Here is a 20,503-nt window from a genome sequence, read left to right on the forward strand (position 1 = left end):
TTCCCTCTTTTTCATTATCTACAACACGTCTTCCATTTCATTCTCTCATTTTTCCTCTGCAGATTGGACATGTACAGTGAGTTATTCTGAAATTAAAAAAAAATAGTGGGCATCCTCTGATGAAATTAATTTTAAAAAACATATTAACAATGTAATCTTAAATTGTTTATCCAGAGTTTCCACACACACAAGCACACAATTGCAGAACACTGTCTCTCTCACACTCACTGCACATTGAAAAACACACAGCCATGCAGCCTTGCTCACCTGAATTACAACTTGAGCTCTTTCGGAGGCTATGTCAGGTTTGGCGTGTACAGATGCCAAACAGAGGTTGTGGTGAACTCAATTAGAAAACCAGACGAACCGAGGTAGCGACAAGTTCTTTACTTGTTGTAAGCAAAACAACTAACACAAAGTCCAGGATATCAATCAGGTCGATAAGACAGTCCAGGGTCGGCGCCGGTAAACAGGTACAGCCAGGGGATCCAAACTCGAGGTCAAGGGGGACAAAATCAGAAGGTCGGTACACTGCAGGCGAACAGAATCTGGGAGGGCATAGACAAAACACGGTGGTCAAAAAACGGTAATCCAACACAAAATACCAAAACCGAAGAAAATGCTGGGAAGTCAGAGCTGGGGTCTAAAACAATCTGGCAGCATCCTGGTGGGAGGACGCTGCCTAAATAGAAGTAAAAAACAGGTGCAAACAATAAGGAGCAGGTGAACTAATGATGATTAAATAAAAGGGCCAAAACTGAGGTGAAACAAAACAGGAAGTCATGTGAAAATAAAAGCATGACAGGAAGCAAGAGGGGCAGGAGCGTGACAGGCTAAGCAGTCACAGTTGGCACAAAATCACTTAGCCAGTCTCAGTCATCAAAGTACTGGACAAACAATCCTGCTGAGAACCCTTCAGATTCTTTTAGTGTGGCTGTTAACAAAAATAAGCACGTTAAGATTCCACTAGGAAATGCTTGAAATGGACAGCAGACATAGTCGTTGAAATCACATCAAGTACAACACTTATGTCCTATGTGCTGAGCAGACCAGTATATTATATTGGATGAATCTTTTTTTTGACAGTACCAGTTAACAATGATCTTGAAACCAGAACAAAGAACTCTGGAGGCCCTTGAGAAAGATAAAGAACCACAAAAGATAAATGAGCTTTTGAAACGATCGCTATGAGTCGCTGCTTTACCTTCACTGTGACCAGACATCCTTGGCTTAAAAAAAAAAAAAAAAGTCCTTAATCATAAAGAATTTAAGTGTGAATGGAAAGAAGATGTCAAACAAATCATTTGTTTGACAGAAACTTTGCTTTCAAGGTGGCAGATTTGAAAGAAGACATGAGAATGACAGAGTGCTTTTTATGAACAAGATTGCTTGCAGTGACAGCTTCAATCGTTGAACGTATCTGTGACCTAAATGTTAAACATGATTGGCACAATCTAAGTCCCATAGCTGGGGCACCTTGTCTAAACTAATCCAAAACAATAAGGCTTTTGTGGTATTATTGTAGTGGAATGAGGTTTGTATCTAGAATATGAAGGAGAGCAAGGGAAAAACATTACAGCTGGGTATTTTGACTTTGAAGATATCATTCATAAGATACCAATCCTGGTGACCCCTCTGGAGACTGATGGCAACAACTAATGCAGTTTAAATTTACAGCTCCCAGAAGTCTGTGAAAACCTTTCCACACATCACCAAGGCAATGGAGTTAGTTAAATTGCTGAGGATGTGGAAGTGTGCAGCTCGAGTCGCTCTCAAAAAACACCCAAACTGACCAAGTCTTGTGGTGCGGTATGGTGGCGCAGTGGTTAGCATTGTCCCCTCACAGGAAGAAAGCTGAGCCGGTGCCTTTCTGTGTGGTGTTTGCATGTTCTCCCTGTGCCTGTGTGGGTTCTCTCCAGGTGCTTCGGCTTCCTCCCACAGTCCAAAGACATGCAGCTTAGGTTGACTGGTGATTCTAAATTGCCCGTAGGAGTGAATGTGGGTCTGTGTGTGGTTGTCTGTCTCTGTCAACCTTGTGATAGACTGGCGACCTGTCCAGGGTGTACTTGGCCTCCCAGTGTCAGCTGGGATTAGCTCCAGCCCCACCTTGACCCACTTCAGGATAAGCGGTGTGGATAATGGATGGATGGACTGTGTCTTGTTTTGTATGGTTACTGTGATACTGCACTGGTGACAACACACTGTGCTACAGCTTCATAAAAAAAGCCACTCCATATTTCCATATTTTTGCAACTTATTACAGTTTAATTTAGAGCACGTCCTCCAACCTATACAAGCCATATGATCAGTTCTCCCCTTCATCTCAAAACGGCCACTATAAATAGTGCTCCTACAGTCATGGGAGAAATTGCAACAATCCCACCAAAAGTAATGACAAAGTGCGTCACACTACCAGGCTTTATGGACCTTTGTCTTCATGATAACAGCCATAAATAGCAGGCTAGCTATCAGCAAGCTACTGGAACAACTTCATTTTGGAAACTGTCATAAATACGATGCTACAGTTATGAAATGTCACAATTTCTTTACATTTTTCCACAAAACACTTGGTTTCTGACAGATGTGTAAAAGGAACAACGGAGCAGCATTTTGCCAGCTTTTTTTAACATCTGTATAAATGAGCTATGAAGGAGGGTCAAAATGCCATTGGTTTTCCATGATCATGGTGTAAAAGGGGCTATTGAAAGCTACCAGAGGTCATTATATATATAGGATGCAAATGCCTTCATTGGCTGTTGCTAGAAAAATGCAGACCAGCAATAATATTAAAAAAAACTTAAGGGTGTTGTTTCCTTATGAACCAGGTTCATTCAGTGTTTGGTGTGCTTCATATTTTCCTGAAATGACCTTTCCCTGTGCTTGAGAAACACTAGATTAGGACCAAGTTGGGCTGTTCTGGGGCATTCTCTGTTTAAAATTTGGAGATAAAATCATATTGTCAATGATATATTGTACAAGTATGTGGCCTACTTTAAAATAAAAAAAGGCGTCAAAACACCAGCCAGACAGAAAAATAGTATGGCATCCCTGAGAGAATTAATTTATAAGCCAGTTATCTAGGATTTACTAAAAAGTTGCGGCTCAGCTGAAGTTGTCTGTGCTCGACACACACACTCCTTTTCTGTCCCTACTGAGTTTACAGTATTTGTTGCCTATTTTCATTCACTATTCCAAACACTTGTACCTTTCTTTTCTCAGTGTTTTTACTGCCTCATCTGTGCAAGTTTCAGTCTTCCAATAATTTCTCCTTTTAGAGTCTGTGATCACTGTGTCCTTGAGGAAGTCATTCGATATGTGTCAAACATCAGAATCAGAATCAGAATTGCTGCCTGGGATAAGTTTGTGCGTGTTGTCAACAGCTTAGAAGCACCAAATTTTCAAATTTACTTACATGGATTCAAAAGGGGAGTTACAATAGCTCATGGATAGAACTAGAACAAAATCAGTACAAAAATACTTCAGTTGTAGACCTTGACTTTTTACCATATTCAATTAAGAAAACAAATTGTTGTAAATATATCACAATCTCTGCAACTGCAACCCCCTAATTTATTTGGTTTCATTTTATTTTTGTTCAATATGTACTGACTATCAGTCTGCATAGAGTTGGATACACCCACACTACACACTTTCATACACACAACTTAATTTAACAATCCCTTTGTTGCTTTTTATAATGTCTGTTGCTTCATCTTCTGTGGTATGTTCTTTGTCCTGTAAATGTGTCATTTTGTGTTGGAAAAAAAAATTGCAACTGCAAAAAAAAAAAAAAAAAGTAAAGTTTGTGTGCAAATCATGTATGTTTCCATAGATAAGTAAAATGGATGTAATGTCAGAATTCTGTCTAGTTTTTCATATGCTACATATTTGGATGTGTGTTAAAATAACAAATGGCTATGATCCACCATCTCATTCACAACATTTGGCTCATCAGAAACAAACTAGTATTAGCATGTAAATAACTCATCAGACACCTTTTATGGTTTACATGTGAAGGCCTGAAAGCCTCCTCATCCCCAGCTCCTCTGAGCCCAGTGGTTCCCATAGGGACAGGGGCAGCAGTGTGTTGACTCCCAGACACCCCGCTGCTGCTCGCTCTGCTGTGGTGCTTTTTCTAACATTAGTGTTAACATTAGTTGTAAGTATTTCGACTTCAGCATTTGCTGTGCTATTTTTGTCTGTGTTCACAGTACTGTTAGTAATGATAGCATTTATTTAGGTCTTCTTTGACATATTGACAAAAAATTGGAGCTCCGTCGCTTGCTGTTGCTTACCATTGGTGCTTGCTAACTGTGGACTGTGGAAGGCTTTACTGAGAAGGGGGAAGAAACTTCATCAGTGCACCACTTTGTTCATTTTAACTATTTTCATGCAGGCTGTAAGCTAGTTATAGTGGTAGATGAGGCAGCAATTTCTCTAGACTAAGAACCTTCCTCCTTACTAATGAACAATTTAAGACAATTTAACACTGATTGGATTTCCTATAGTGCCTGCAGTGGCCAACAAGTGCTCCTATAGGGTGAAAGAAAAGCAAGTGCATCATGCAACAGCAGAGGAGAAAAGAAGGGAGAACAAGAGAATGGAAAAGGAGAGAAAATTTGGAAGGTAGAGAGTTGGCAAACGTAGCATGACATCTGAGTGGTTTTGTGTTTATTCTTGTCTTGTTTCTACTGGAGCTGTCACAAAGAAATAGTTCAGAAATAGATGTTAAGATGATGCAAGTAAGGAAGAAAATGAAAGGAAGGAGTAAAATAGAAAAGACAGTGAAAAGCTGAGGAGCTGTTCCTGAAAGCTGATGCCATCATCTCTTCAAGTATGTATTATATTCTCAAGTTATCATCGGTATATGTGAGCAGCTGGAGCACCTAAACATAAAATACAAAAAGCAATAGAATCACATACAATATGCAAACAAGAATTTTTATGCATGTCTGCCCCAGTGGCAAACACAGTTGATCTTGATGCTTTTGTGCTTTTATGCAATCAGAGCTATTTCACCATCCTGCTCATCTCCTGCCAGTACCAGTCCCTGGTGTTTCCTTGAGTCGCTTCTTTCTGTCTCCTGTGCTCAGCACCTTCTGCCATTCTTGTTTTGCCTCCATTTTCATATTCTTCTCTGATGTGTCACACTTGGCTTACTCCTCCTCTTCTCTTGTTTCCTGCCATGGGCAACCTTTGCTTTTTTCTTTTCCTTCTTTTGTCCATTATTATTTTTCATCCTCTCATTTTATCCCTTGTGTCCTTTTCTCAAGTCTCCTGTCCACTTCCCTTATCAGTCGTCTTCTCACACATCTTTTCATGTAACCCCCCATCCCTTCTTTCTCCCCTTCCTGTATGTAATATATTCCCTCTTTGCCCTCCTCACAGAGTGAGGACGTTCCCTAAGGATTCAGCCTTACTGGGCAGGGACACTGTTCGAGCACTGATGTACTACGCCTTGAAGGTCTGGAGTGACATTGCGCCACTTAACTTCCACGAGGTGGCCGGAAGTGATGCAGACATTCAAATCGACTTCACAAAGGCCGACCACAATGATGGCTATCCTTTTGACGGACCGGGGGGCACTGTGGCGCACGCATTTTTCCCCGGAGAGAGGTTCACAGCTGGGGATACACACTTTGATGATGACGAGGCCTGGACCTTCAGATCACCAGGTGAGGAACGCTGCAAGGTTCTATAGTCAACCACAATGTCTCTGTGTATACACCGATCAGCCATAACATTATGACCATTGAAAGGTGACGTGAATAACACTGACTATCTGTTACAGTGGCACCTGTCAGTGTGTGGAGTATATTAGGCAGCAAGTGAACATTCAGTCCTCGAAGTTGTGTTGGAAGCAGGAAAAAAGTAAGAACCTGAGTGGTTTTGACGAGGGTGGTTAGTACCTACCAAAAGTGGTCAAAGGAAGGACAAAGGAATGAACCACAACAGGGTCATGGACGCCCAAGGCTCACTGATGATGAGGTCAACCTGCTCTCTACTCTCTGAGTTACATCACTGTAAAGTAAATGTCTTTGGGTTTTGGGCTGTTGGCTAGAAAAACAAGCACTTTCAAGACTTTATTATGGGCTTTTAAGCAGAAGTCTCAGTTATGAGGGTTTTTTTCTTTTAGGATTTTGGTGAACTGAGCCTTTATATTATGGATTCTTGACCAGAGTCAAATTAATTATTAAATGTTGTGCCGTATCATTTTTAGGTCTATCTTTATATATATAGTTATAGGAACACACGCTGAGTTTGGACCACTCCAGTAAAACATCATTCCAGTGTGTTTTGCTTTGAGCTGTGTGGGCTAATGTCGTATTATCCTGAATGATCTGGACAAATTTTTTCATCAAACAGTTTTCAAAGAGCTTGATTAACCACCGAGGGAGATCTGTGAGGACAGGATGACAGCAGCTCTAAATGGAATTCAATCAGCCCTGCCAATCAAAAGAGTTTATAGACGGGTTCATACTAGAAATATGTGTCATTGTTAGACTGCTCTGGAAAACAGCACACTGCTTTTGTGTTTGTCACATTCACTGAGTCATTCATCCACTTGTTCATGAATTCACTCACTCACAATACATTATCTACATTACCTGTTCTTTCTGGAGACATCGTCATTCACTCACCTGCTCTGTGCATTTCTGCTGAACTGTGTGCGTCCTTGTCATCTTGTGAATAGCTGTGACTTCCAGATACTTTGCTCTGTGTGTGTGAGTGTATTCACTCTGGAGCAAATTAAGTTATTGATGGCAGAACAGGAACTGTTTTCAAAATGTGACCAAATGGTCACGTTCTCTAAAACTCTGCAGACTTGTCACTTAGCATCAGCCTGATTTTATTTCTGCTGTCCTTTTGCTTTTTATATTAAAAGGGGGGGAGGGAGGGAGGTGGCGAACTTTAATGGATGGGGGAGCATTACAAGTCCCCCCATTTGGATGAAATGAACGGATGAAATGATCTAGTCACACTGAATGCATCATCAGGCAGAAGCTGTTTCATAAATCATTAACTGTCCTTTTCTCTTACTTGCTTTCTTTATCCTTCCTTTTATCCGGATGACTGAACCTAAAATGACCTTCCTCTCTCCTCTGCTCAGTGCCTGCATTCATCCCATGGACAGTAGAACAGAGAGAATAGTGAAGGAAAGAGAGGTTAAGATTGTGAGAAATAAAGTATATGGCTAAAACATCTCTAAGGTTCCAAAGTAAGTCAGAAAAGAGTGATGTCACGCATGAAAGCTCATATTTGTCCTCAGGAACAACAGTCAAAACAAATTCCACTTATTCTCTAGTATTTTTTGACATTTAATTACACTGGAAGAAAGTCAAGCTTATTTATATAGCACATTAAATTCAACAAAAAGTTGGCCTAAGTGCTTTACAGGAAACAAAACAAAACATATAAAACAGACCACCATAAAATCGTAAACAATACTGTGACCTCCAAACCAAGAAAACAAAATTGCAAGCTGTTTAAACCGGACCATGAATGAGCATTGATTAAAAGCAAGGGAGTAAAAATAAGATTTAAGTTGACATTTAAAAACAGGGAGAGTTGAAGAAAGGTTGTGACACTATCATGCAGAATATAGGTGATATGAAATTATGGTAACTTGGTCGATCAATCCCAGGATCCAAAAAGAAAGTGGAATGTATTATTATGCAGCTAAATGAGGTCAGGCTGTTTTAGGTTATGTGTCAAAGCCAAGCTAGAAGAGTAGCCTGACAGTGTAGTCCTCTAATCACTTTAGCACATATGTCATTTTGAATAAGCTAAACAAAATAAGCAAACTGGCTGTTACAATAACAGTGAAATTTATGGGCCGTGACACACCAAGCTGAGTCGGTGAGTGTCTGTTGGAGCTAGCCTTCCTGATGTGACTGTTGGCACTATTCAGACCCGGCAACTTTTCGGCCGATTCTGCATGTTGAATTGGTATCAGGTATTAGTATCAGTCGGGCCATATCACCACTCTGATTTGTTGTTCAGCTTAGCAGATCAGTGTATGAGAAGGGAACGCTTCAGGAAAAATGCCCAGCACTCTAGTATCCATGATTTCACCCATTTAGTGCCAAAAGGCATCATTTTGCTTCTCTTTTTTTTTTGCATTTGCGGCTTCCTTTCCTCTTCCACAACCTAAAGACCAAAGGGCAGAGAATGGCAGTGCCATTTGCACCTTATTATCAGATATATTATAGAAACGGGTATAAACAGCAGCTGTGCCACCTTTTCAACTCAACTGGCCCAGGAAAAGGTGACGTGAGGCAATGTAACAGTTGACCTTTGTTGCTGCTAGTTCTTTCATGTTGGCTTGGTGTGTCTGTGCCCTAAGGTGAAAATTTTAAAGCCTCACAAAGGGTTTTCTTATCACATGTCAGTCAAGTTGTGTATGCATCAAATGTCCCAGAGGTTGCACTGAGATGGTCTCCTCGTAGAAGATTACAAATGTCCTGAATTGCTGTGACTGACAAGGTAGTCAAGATGAACCTAACTTGGAGGGAAGTCTCAACATATTGCCAAGGATGGAGGGAGCTCAGTGTGGCCTTATTTATGCAGGGATCAAAGAGGACTAACACATGGCATAATTGAACAAAATTGGTAATATGAAACATTATTCAATTACATCTAAAGGCAAAAGTGTTAATACAGTGCCTGTTAAAGGTCATACTTGGTAGGGTAACAAAACGACCTTCCTATCCTCTTGGTGGCATTGCTCTTGCCTTGCTCTCCGATTATTCAGTCTTTAGCATGTCTCTCCGGTCTTGATGCAAGAAATCATATTAATAGGGAAAATGGCCCACACTTTTGGACAGCGTCTCTGTGTCTGAAGGAAAAGTTCAAGGCCTGTATACTTCCTCCCCCGTGCACTTCGAGTTAATCACCACATAAAGTGCCCCTTGATGAGTTGCTGGTTTCACAAAGCTAAGTTGTCAGAGGCAGCCATGCAACATGGACATTCAGAGTACTGAGGGTATCTTTTCTTTTTGGACAAGAATGTAGTTGTCACTTTGACAAACAGTGAATAAGTTCAGCCTCAGTGACACACACAAACACACATAGATCAGGTGTTCGTATCAGGGAAACATGGCTAAAAAAAGAAAAGAAATTAACTTTTCTAATGTTTCTAATTATACATGTTGGTATTTACAGTAGTCTTTGTTTCTACAGAGTTGAAAATGGTACCTAAGCAGGGCAAGAGTAATTGTTACTGCCACTCTGTGTATACCACCATCTGCTGCAGTGTCCCCAAAGCCAATAGATGAAGGTGTGCCAACCAATTTCTGATATGCGGAGATGCCATTACTCCTCCTCTGATTCCAAGTGAAGCTTTTTTCCTTCTAGGAGAAACAAAATTGCAGGACTTGGCAGCCTATACCTATTTCTAACTATACCTCTTTCTCACCTCACCATCAGACACCCCAGATAGGGTAATTGCTGGATGAAAGATGAATTCATGACCAATACTGACATGAATACATCTTGCAAAGCTGCAAACCAAATAGAGAGAAGTCTCTAAGGATGCAGCATTTTATGAAGCAGCTGCACTGACAATATGATTAATTTTGCCACACAGACACGGTGACAATAGGCCTATACACTGTGCGATTTTCAGTGTGTACATTACTATACAGAACAGAGCTCTATTACAGTACATGCACATCAGGCACCAATAAAAAAAGTTGATAACTTGTTTGGAGTCACTTGTCATCTTGTAACTTTAAATAGGTTCAACAGTAATATGTATGAGAAATATGATCTTATAGTTGTGCTTTACTGAAGTAGGTCTCATAAACATTTTAGCTTACTTCTTTGTAACTTTAAATACAAGTTGAGTGAGGAAGAGAGTTACTTGGAAAGATCAGTTCCTGATGGCTGGAACAATTTGTTGATCCAGAATTACATGGAGAATCTTGAGCCGTGTGCGCATATGTATGAATCTCTGACTCTTGATTTGGTTTTCTTATATGCATCAGTTCATCTCTGCACCCTTAGAGTTGGGCAACCAAAATGTTTATGAAATAACTTGGTTGTCTTGATTAGTAAGAATCCAGCAGTCTTCACAGCAGAAAACAATAAAGGCCAATTTTCATCATTGTAATCAGAAATCTGGAATGTGAATAAATTGGTTTAATATAAAATCCAATTTATTCCAGGTTAACACAGTTTCATCCTGTTTAACTGGTGTCCAGATGACAAGTCCCATGGTGCATTTTGACCTCATGCTGTAAATTAAACCACGGCCTGAAGAATGAAAGGAACATAAGTGTGTGTGTGTCTGTGTGGCTGTCTCTCCCAGCTGGTGAGTCTGTGATGGGGCCAGGACCTACATGGATCTCCCTCCTTTGTTTTGCGCTGTCAGGGCTGTGAACCATATGTTATCGGACAGCGGCTCAATCTGCTCCAATTAGACCTCCCACCGGGCCACAGCAGTGGCAGGACAAGCAGAAGGTGCTGTAGCGTAGCTGAACTGTGGGTGTGTGAATGTGCGTACGGGAAGATGGGGGGACCAGGAACAGCAGCATAGATATAGGTTTGGTTAGCGGGAGCAGAGCAGTGAAGGAAAGAGGGGTCAGAGGTGTGACCTCGTCTATATTACTGTCATTCATTCCTCTCTGTGTCACAATAGTCTGCCTCCATTTTAGTGCTTTCAAAAAGAAAGATATTCACAATTTCTCACAACGACTAAGCTACAGTAAAGATTGTATTAAAGACATTTGTACTGAACAATAAAACTGTAAGATAGCTCAAACTACACTGAAGAACGGTATAAACAGCAAAAGTATTGCTTTAATATGTTTTTTAGTACTAATTTTAAAGATGATGTTGATTTTGCTAGTCATAAATAATTCAGGTAGACTGAAGGATGACGGTGACTATTGTGTTAGTACGGTAAAGTTTCCTTCAATGTGTAAAAATAATATGGATGGATTCTGTGAATCTTCTTTGTTAGATGTTCCTGTTTGCCAACATATGTCTTTCTTCTATGGTAATAAAGGCCCTCAAGAGTGAAATCCACATTTAGGGCGTCAAACTTTTTCATCTGCAAAGCAAACAGTCTTCTATGCTGAACAGGTAAATCTTCTGAAGTCAAAGTTTCTCCTCAGATGTCTTTAGCTCCCCAAAGATAAGCACAGACCTGGACAAATTCTTTTTTTTTGTGGTGTTGCGTTTAAGTTCAACTCAGCTCTGGATTTTAGTGCTCTGCTCAGCCATTCAAGTTTACCTTCTCTACCACTCTGAGGCTGCCAGACTAACGCACTGATGCAAAGGGAAAGAAGTTAATTAAACAACGCTTAATTTCTTCAAGTCACACTCTGCCAACCTCACCTTGCTGCTGTCTCACAACTTCCTCCGCTGGCACCATCAGCTTGTCTCCAAGGTGTTGCTTAGCTGAGTTCAGTATCACTGCTTCTGTGTCTCATTCTGCTTGTAAGACAGGCAATTAAGTTGTGCCCCAGCTTCATAAATTGTTGTTCTTAGCAAGTTTTTCAAAAGCATGACAATCTCTTGAAAAGATGTTAACTTGTTAGGTCAGCCCAGAAGGTATAAAGTGAATGTTGGTACTTCAGCAGATTATAGAGCTATGAAATTGTCTTTAGAAAAATTGACCTTATCAGACAAATCCATAGCAAAGTAATTGCCTTTGCTAATTCTCTTCCCCCGTCTCCTGGTGCATTGTTCTCAACAGGACCCTAAATCTTGGTCCACTAAGGCCTTGTCCTATAATGCAGATGATGCTGAAAAATGGATTTTTTTTACTCACCGCGATGCCACCTTTCTTTTTCGGGGGCACTCTGTTCACATTCACAATTTGAAGCTGCCCCGTACAACCTCAGACTAACCCGCGGCCGCTGGACAGACACATTGGAGCCATTTGCGGTTGACGGCCTTGCTCAAGGGCACCACAGTGGTGTGAATGAGGGCGGGGCACCCTCTGCTTTGACAGCTGCCACTCCGAGGATTGAACCATCTTCCTTGCTTCTCTAACGTTTAGGCCGCCATCTGCATCATGTTTATCAGTTCCCCCTTGCTGTGTGATTGATGGTTCTAGCACCTGTTTGGAATAATGAGAACTGGAATTTCACTGGGGTCATATAAGTGGAGGAATGCTGTTTCTGAATTTTTGTTTTGACAAACAACATATTGGTTGTATTAATTATCACTCTGGAAGCAATCTGTTTCTGGAAACAAATTACCCAGCCTAAAACAAAAGCATCATTAAGCAGGTGGATTTTTTTTCATGATATTCCATTTTTCTGTGTGCATGTATGCTTATGTGTATATGTCTCTGTGAGATCACACTAGAGTCGGTGTTACTACATTATCATTCACATAGATCAGCTAATATGACACATACACACATATATAAAGCAATTGTACAGTCATCTCTGATTTTAGACTAATTATGTATTGGTATTTTGCCCTTGATTTGATAGATTTAAGTGCCAAATAAGACAGGAAATGGGCAGAGTGTGTTTATTATTGTAACCATGTTGAAGAAAGTCTGCTAGGCTTGCCACTACTGGGGCCACTATTTTACAAGTGCAAGACAAGCAACCTGTATGGTCGTTTAGGTTGAAGGACTTGGTGTCATTGTCAACTTACATTTCATAGAGCTGGGAACATCACAACAGCATAAATAGTAATTGTTTTATTTTACACAAGGTTCTTCTAGGCTCAATTTTCAGTTTGTATTTTCCCAGATTCTCTCCAATTTTCTTGTTTACATATAGGGCAGTAAAGCTTTTTCTCTGCCGTCTGAATAGGGAAGTAGGAAGAATTAGAGGCCACATATTTTTACCATAGCCACTTAAAACTCTGACAAATTTCAAAATGTACTTCATGTACAAAAAACCTAGTAGATTTTATAGTTATAATAAACAGAAACTACAGAGAACAGAGCACTGGACTCCAGACTAGAAATACAGTGTAAGTATATTGCAGCACATTTAGAACACGTTTGACTTTTGTCCACAACCTACATCTTATTAAAAATCAATAAACAAATGTAGGAAATATAATGTGCAACTAAATAAAATAGAATACATAAAAGACATAGAGTAACATTTGAAGATATGGTAACAACCACTACCAACAACTTTAGACCTCGGCTGTGTAAGGAAAACTCCCAAGAAAACAGTATTTGTTGAAAAATGGAAGAAGCCTTGAGCAGACCAAATCACAAAGGATTGCCATCTGGAAAGTAGTGTTATAAGGAAATGACTAAAGACTGTGGGGGAACATAATCAGCAGTAGAGTGATTTTCTTTTTTTTAGCACAGGGACATTGGCTGCTGTTGTATATTGTGGTTCATTTTACCATTCTGTTTACCAGTTTGGGAGAAAGCAGATGTATCCACGAGGAGCACTGGTCAGGGCTGGAATCTGTCCATGTGCATGGCAGTGTTTGCTCCAGCTGTCCATATAGCTGCTGTCTGAAGGGAAGGGTTTGGATGATGTGGATGGGAGAGATTGTTAATTATGTTGGATACAGGCTGGAGCCTGGTGCACAAGATACAGTATTTTGGAGAATGGACTTGTTGTTGGTAACTCTGGTTACTAAATTATTAGTTTGGTCTGGTTTTATCATTATGTTGTGTCATGGTGGACTGCTCTTGGGTGTGGGCCACCACTGACAGGCTAAATGTTGCAGCTTTTTTAGTGAGTGAGTTAAAGTTGTGACTGCAAAGGAATGTGTCGTGTGTCCTGTGTATTGTTTGAATTTCTTTGGCTTCTTGTTGTGTTGTTTCATACTGTTTCCTGACTGTTCGGTGATTACAGAATTGACAGATCAGGAAACAGTTGCAGCAAAATTTTAGGTTAGCCTATTAATAGTATAAGGTTAGGAAAAGATTTGCACATCACTAAATTAAAACATTAGCTCTAAAATAGAAATGATTTGTTACACAAAATGCAACACAAACATCTTCTCTGTGTCTCTATCTCTCTCTGCCTTCCTAAATGAATGTGGTTCAGCCAGTTCTCTCTGCTCGTACATTGTCTACAGGCATCATGTCTACTCTGTCAGCCTGACATGGACCATAAATATGATGATATGGTACGTAGTCTGTTCAGAGCCCCTGTTCTCTCCTCTCTAGCCTTCCTTTTGTTCACCTTTCCTCTCTACACCATGTGCTCCTGTAGATTAGAGTTGGCATTTGCCTTCTGAATATCCTTGGTGGTAACTGTGGCTAACAGAATGCACACTTCAGCCTAGCCACCAAGGAACTCTAAGCTAGCTTGGCTCGACACGCTAGCGCTCCATATTTTTGCAAATCAAAATCTCCAAGCTCCAGGTTTTGTCTTGCATCACAGAGCCAGACAAGGAGTTTTGGAGGCTTTTCTTTTCTTTTCCTTTTTAGATGAACACAGAGGAAAATGTGATTTAATAGCCTGAAGGCTCTTTAGGTGTCTTTCTGCGCACAGGTTTTGATTGGCAGCCCAGGGACTATGGCAGTAGTTATCTCACTACACCACACGCCTAACAGCACTCAAAGCCTCCTGAGCTGTCTTTCATGCCTCTTAATTTGCACCATAAGCAGATGAGCTGAAAAGGGATAAAATACCTGCACAGGGTTTTGACTGGGTCACTTCAGGACACAGGCCTACAGTGGAAAACTTACATTGGTGACTCTTGCCACTGGGTCCTCCTAAAGTCATTCACTAAAAAAATCTTTCATGTCTGCTCGTACACAAACTGTAGATATGATGCAGCATATTAATGCATTTGACATGTGACCATTTAAACCAGTCGTGTCTCTGTGTGGAGTTTGCATGTTCTTCCAGTGCCTGTGCGGGATTCCTCCAGTCACCCTGGCATCCTCCCACTCTCCAAAGGCATGCAGGTTAGGGCAACTAGTGTGAATGAGAGTATGAATGGTTGCCTCTATTTGTCAGCCCTGTGATAGACTGGTGACCTGTTCATTGTGTATCGCCCAGTGTCAGCTGGGATTGACTCCAGCCAGTGGATGGATTGATTATTTTTACCAGGCTTTTGGTGACCCAGTTTACCCTAATCCATACCCACATGACTCAGGTCCACAACTGCAGCTATTACGGAATAGCTGCAAGTTGTAAAATGACATATGACTTTATTAATCATGGTGCTAGAGATGGTTGTGACACTTTGAAAAACTTCACTTAGACATATGTTGACTTGTTTCGTTTAATTATTTTTTTTTTTTGGTCTTCTTCAGACTCACATGGGATGGATCTGTTTGCGGTCGCAGTTCATGAGTTCGGTCATGCCATCGGGCTGGTTCACACCTCAGCCATCGAGTCCATCATGAGACCATACTACCAGGGTCCTGTAGGAGACCCTCTGAAGTACGACCTACCCTATGAAGACAAGGTCCGCGTCTGGCAGCTCTACGGTATGAGGAAACATTTAGTCAACTACAGTGTGTGTGTTATGTGAAAGAGAAATGGGGGAAAGCAAATTAGTTGCATTTCCATCAGATTTTCCTATAATAAATCTGTCCCCAGTGTTAACAAACACACACACACACACACGTGAAAAATGGTCTTCCAGTAATTGATTTGTACTCAGGGAGATGCTGTCAAAAAATGAAACAAAGTGGCCATGTAGGGCACCTTGAAATGGAACTAATAGCATGTTTGACATTTATGGAAAGTCAGTGTTTAATGTTTTCTTTTTTACAGCTGTCCTTTCCAGGTATATCCATATGCCTGTCACTATCACCCAGACTTTTCCATCATTATTTGAAGTATTATCTTATGAACATGAAATTTATAGTACAGTACATACTGGCAAAATTGGTCGTTTCTTGACTGTTCATTTGCTGTATCATAATACTCATACATCTTGAAGATGTTTCTGGATTTTTTTAAATTCTGTGAAGTCTCTTCAAGTGTGTGTCTCTGTGTATAAACATTGTGGAAACATACAGTACTTTACCCATATCTGCATTCACAGGACCTTCTTCTCCTCCACTGATCATGATTCATGAGTCTCTGCGGTAATTATCTATGTTTCCCAGTGCAGTGGTGGAAACAACCATTTGCTAGTGAAGCTTCAGCAGACTGAAGATACCGAGGCCTACTCATGCAGGAAGCAGTTGATGAGTTCTGTAGAGAAAGGGTATTGATTTAATGAAAACATAGACAGAGTTAATTGGGCCTCGTTATGGCATGTGACCTTCTCACACTGTTCACTGGAATAGGAAATAGTAGTGTGAGAGAAAAGAACAATGACCATGAAGAGGAGAATGCAGTACAGGAATAAACGGTGAGGGCATATAAATTTGAATCAGACTGAATCAAAATGAAATGAAGTAAAGTGGAGTGAATGAACAAAGAAATAAAACAGACAAGTGCCATGTTATTCTGTGGTACAATACAGGGAAAAAGTTACATTGCAAAAGAACAGGAATATAAGTGAGAGTCCAAAGTTGATATTTGACCTCATTCCAGGTGTCAGAGACTCAGTGTCCCACACAAATCACCCGGGCAACCCCTCCCAGACAGCTGAGCCTCCTGTCCTGTTGGACCTTCCTGAAAACAGATCTACTGTCCTGTAAGTAGAAGATTTAAAGATATGCTGTCTGTTTGACATACAAACATAAATCTACTGTTATACTGCTACACTGCAAAAACGTATTTGAACAGTCCCTCCATTGCTATTTCCAGGCCCATGATCTTGGATCACCTATGTCGCAGTTTTGCTGAGTGAAAGTAAATGTTTTTCAGCCTTCACACACTCTGTAAATCCAATTCAACATGACAGTGCCTGTGCTGTAATGGCCAGAGGAGTGTAGCAGAGAGGACTGTCAATAACAAGCAGATGGCACATACCACTTCAAGGCTCAGGACACATCTTATAATGACAGGTGCCTCTCTTTGATATGTCTTCAGCTGGCAAAGGTGGACATGCACATAAACCCCTAGGAATCACACAGGTGGTATTTATTGCAGGAGAGCTGTATTGGATGTCGTTATATAGAGATTGTTCTTTTTCTTGTGGTTCCCTGTACATCAGCATAATGGTATTGTGATTGTTTTTTAATTTTGCTACTCTTTCCGCTTCCACCGAGAAACAATGTAATAAACACATGCAGGGATACTCAACATTTATTGTAAAAAAGAATTTTTTTGCAGCTTGATATGAAGTCTTGAGGTGCCAACAAGGCAAATTAGCCACAAGGCCGAGAGTGAGCTTGAAAGCCTGCCCGCCTAATTAAGTAATTCCCTAAAGCAAGTCGGGCAGCTATTGGCGTGTAGTGTTTTTTTTTTAGATTATCAAGGATAATTAGATTTTGAGTGTACATAAACACAGTCGCTCAAACATCCAAAACACCCAGCTCTAACCTTAAAGTAGCCCCCAAACGGGTCCATCCAAAAAGACTTGACAAAAATATCTTCATTCTGAATTAGTGCAAATTAGGTTCAGAAAACACACATGTGCATGCACACACACACACACAGCAGGAAACACAGAGGTAGCACTGAGAAGGATGTCTAAGACAAACAGGCGGTGGTGGGATATTTAACAGTTTTGTTTTTGGCTTACACTGGCTTCATTAATCATTTCCCACTGGCTCATCAGGCCATGATGCATAAAAAGGCTGGACAAGAACAGTGATACTGACCACAAGGCAGCAGTGTCATGTTTTTAGAGCTCTGAATAGAGACCTTTGTTGGTAATATAAGGCCTGGCTGGTTCCCTCTCAACCCCGTAGTGCTAATGGCTTTATCATTGGCAGTCCAGCCACATCACTGTTTTAAATCACTTATAAACCTCGCTGGATCTTACCATGTCACCACAATAGGATACCCTCTTTTGTTTAGCCTGGTTTCACTCATTCATCCACAGGCACACAGTCGCAGTGGATGCCAGGAGAAACATCCTGAAAATCCTGAAAAAGATCAACATGTATCTACTTTTAAAAAGTATTAATGGATTTTATGACACACACTGTATGTAAAAATTCATTTCAGATGGTATATATGGTGTTATAAATTTCCAGTTTTATACAAGAGGTGCCCCCCAGTCCCTCTTTTATAATCATTTCTTCTCCTACTTTCTTCACAACTCTCTCAGGCTGTCGCGAGATGCCCCAGACAGATGCACCAGTCACTTTGATGCGGTGGCCCAGATACGAGGGGAGGCCTTCTTTTTCAAAGGTACAGCGAAGCAAAGGGAGTCAGACATATGCAAAGCTGCAGAACTGCGTGGGGAAAATAAAAAGAGATTAGTTAAATAAGCAGGAGTAAGAGGAAGAACAAATTTTGGGGGCGGGGGGTGCTGTAGACACTGGAATGGACCAACTGAGCCCATCTTCTCTCTCATAGGGACGTACTTCTGGCGACTAACTCGAGAGAAGCACTTGGTGTCTCTGTGGCCGGCCCAGATCAGTCGCTTCTGGAGGGGCCTGCCAACCAATCTAGACAGTGTGGATGCCGTGTATGAGAGACCTGGGGACCACAAAATAGTCTTTTTCAAAGGTAAGGTACCAAAAGAATCAGCATTCCAGTATGTAACTGAATCTTGGAATGTCTTAAAATCTGCAACAAGGTAGTGTGGTTCAGTGGTTCAGCCAGTGAGCGTCTGTAGTGACAGAATTTTTTTTTTCCCCTCTCTTTCTGTCACAAGTAAATCATATTTTTTTAAATGATTTGACAGCTCATACTGTATATGCATAGTTTGGCTTGTACTGCATTGTAAGTGACAGTGTGTCCAGAACATAAAAAGACATTTTTTTATAAATTTATTTACACTAAAAAGAAACAAGAAGAAACAACCTTATTTGCACTGTGGCTGGGATTGAAGGAAGCACAGTTTTTCTCAGTGTGAAAGGGCAGAAGAGAATTTGGTTTAATAGAAAAAAATGAAAACAGAGGTGCAGAAACAAGGGCAAGTGTCACATCTGTGAATGTTCTTCATTGGCTGCATAACAAAAATACGTGTAAATCATCATTTATTACAAGAGCATACCCTGTGCGATGCATTAAATTGATTGTTAAGTAGATTTTCTATGTCCAACCTCTTCAGGGCTAAAATACTGGGTGTTTAAAGACAATATCGTGGAAGAAGGTTACCCTCGCCCAATCAGTGACTTTGGTCTACCTTTGGAGGGCATAGATGCAGCCTTTGTTTGGCTACACAATGACAAAACCTACTTCTTCAAAGACAACCGCTACTGGCGCTATGATGACCACCTAAGACGTATGGACCTGGGCTATCCTAAAGACAGTGCACTTTGGAAGGGGCTCCCTTCACAACCAGATGACGCCATGAGGTGGTCTGATGGTGAGTAGCCTTAACAAGTAACATTTCCTTCTTTCTTATGTTCAAAAGACATGCAGAGAGGAGTCTAACAAAAGTCTGAGGCTAAAGGTGAGAGATGGAAAAATGGTAAATTGAAAAGCTTTGTTTCAGGCCTTAACGTGCCAGTAGGTTTCAAATAAATTTTAGCACCACCCAATATATATTTTTAACTTTTCCAAACAGACAATCTGATAGCTGTTCCCAATTTGCGCAGCAATACCATAACGTGCTGGGGTGACACTGACCAATAGGAGTACAGATTGAATTGTGCTTTTGCTCACAACAAACATGCTGAAGAAACCTTACTAATAGCGCTTGGCATACAGGAAGCATTTTCCTGTGGTTTGTATTCCATATTCTCCACAACAGCACATGTTGTCAGAATTCAAAGCCCTTGTGATTTTATGATAACAGTAGTTAAACAAGTTAAACAACAATTACTTTGTGAGCATAGAAAGAACTACAGTTCCCATGAAAATTTACTAGCACAGCAGCATAGGTACTCAGGATGGGGTGATGGAGGATATCGCCAGTGGCTGACAGGCATCACGATGACGAGCCGGCATTGGGATTTACTTCTGGAGCAGAATCTGCCTGATATGTTTATATTATATCAGTAGGTGATACTGGTGATATGTGTATTTTTGTGAATAAACACTTGACATGGCGCTCAGTGTTTCATTTTTTCACTTACGGTATATTTTACTTACGGCTAACAAAGATCAGTTAAAAATAACATGTAAATGTTATTAATCTTAACACATATGGACACATAATAAAAAAGTGGTTACAAATGATTAATGAATTTTTTTTATTTATTAGTTTAAATCAACGTCTGTCTCTTGTAAATGACATAATTTTGCCTGAGAAAATATGTTGCAATTGAACATTCACTCTCATTTGCATTTGTTATTTTGACTTAGCGCACATGCCAACACTGCTTCATATTTACACAGTCAAATACATGCAAACCTTGGAGCTTGCCCAGTGTAATCACAGTAAGCAGCTCCATTGTAACAGCTGAGTGTCAAGGTCACAATACCCGCTTCTGTTAAAGCATCATAACTACAGTCATCTGATGGTCTGGATGATGCCATGGTATCTTTAGATTTTAGAAATGCTCCTTGAAACAAGAAACCTGCCTCTGTTTCCTGATATTTGAGTCTATCCTCATTGGGAGCCAGGATGTCCCTAATCCCCA

The 20,503-nt window shown here is 40.6% G+C and overlaps 1 protein-coding gene across 1 annotated transcript in view; it reads left to right on the top strand.

The window, feature by feature from the left end:
- The window catches only part of LOC109965635 (matrix metalloproteinase-17-like), a 164,999-nt gene that overhangs the window by 138,411 nt on the left and 6,085 nt on the right, over nt 1-20,503 (top strand). The window contains exons 7-12 of the mRNA XM_020609821.1: nt 5,389-5,675; nt 15,212-15,388; nt 16,449-16,551; nt 18,076-18,158; nt 18,327-18,479; nt 19,027-19,284. Coding sequence (XP_020465477.1) covers nt 5,389-5,675; nt 15,212-15,388; nt 16,449-16,551; nt 18,076-18,158; nt 18,327-18,479; nt 19,027-19,284 — 1,061 coding nt within the window. The remainder of the gene's footprint in view (nt 1-5,388; nt 5,676-15,211; nt 15,389-16,448; nt 16,552-18,075; nt 18,159-18,326; nt 18,480-19,026; nt 19,285-20,503) is intronic.

Source organism: Monopterus albus, unplaced genomic scaffold (assembly GCF_001952655.1).
Source record: "Monopterus albus unplaced genomic scaffold, M_albus_1.0 scaffold102.1, whole genome shotgun sequence".
NCBI classification, from domain to species: domain Eukaryota; kingdom Metazoa; phylum Chordata; class Actinopteri; order Synbranchiformes; family Synbranchidae; genus Monopterus; species Monopterus albus.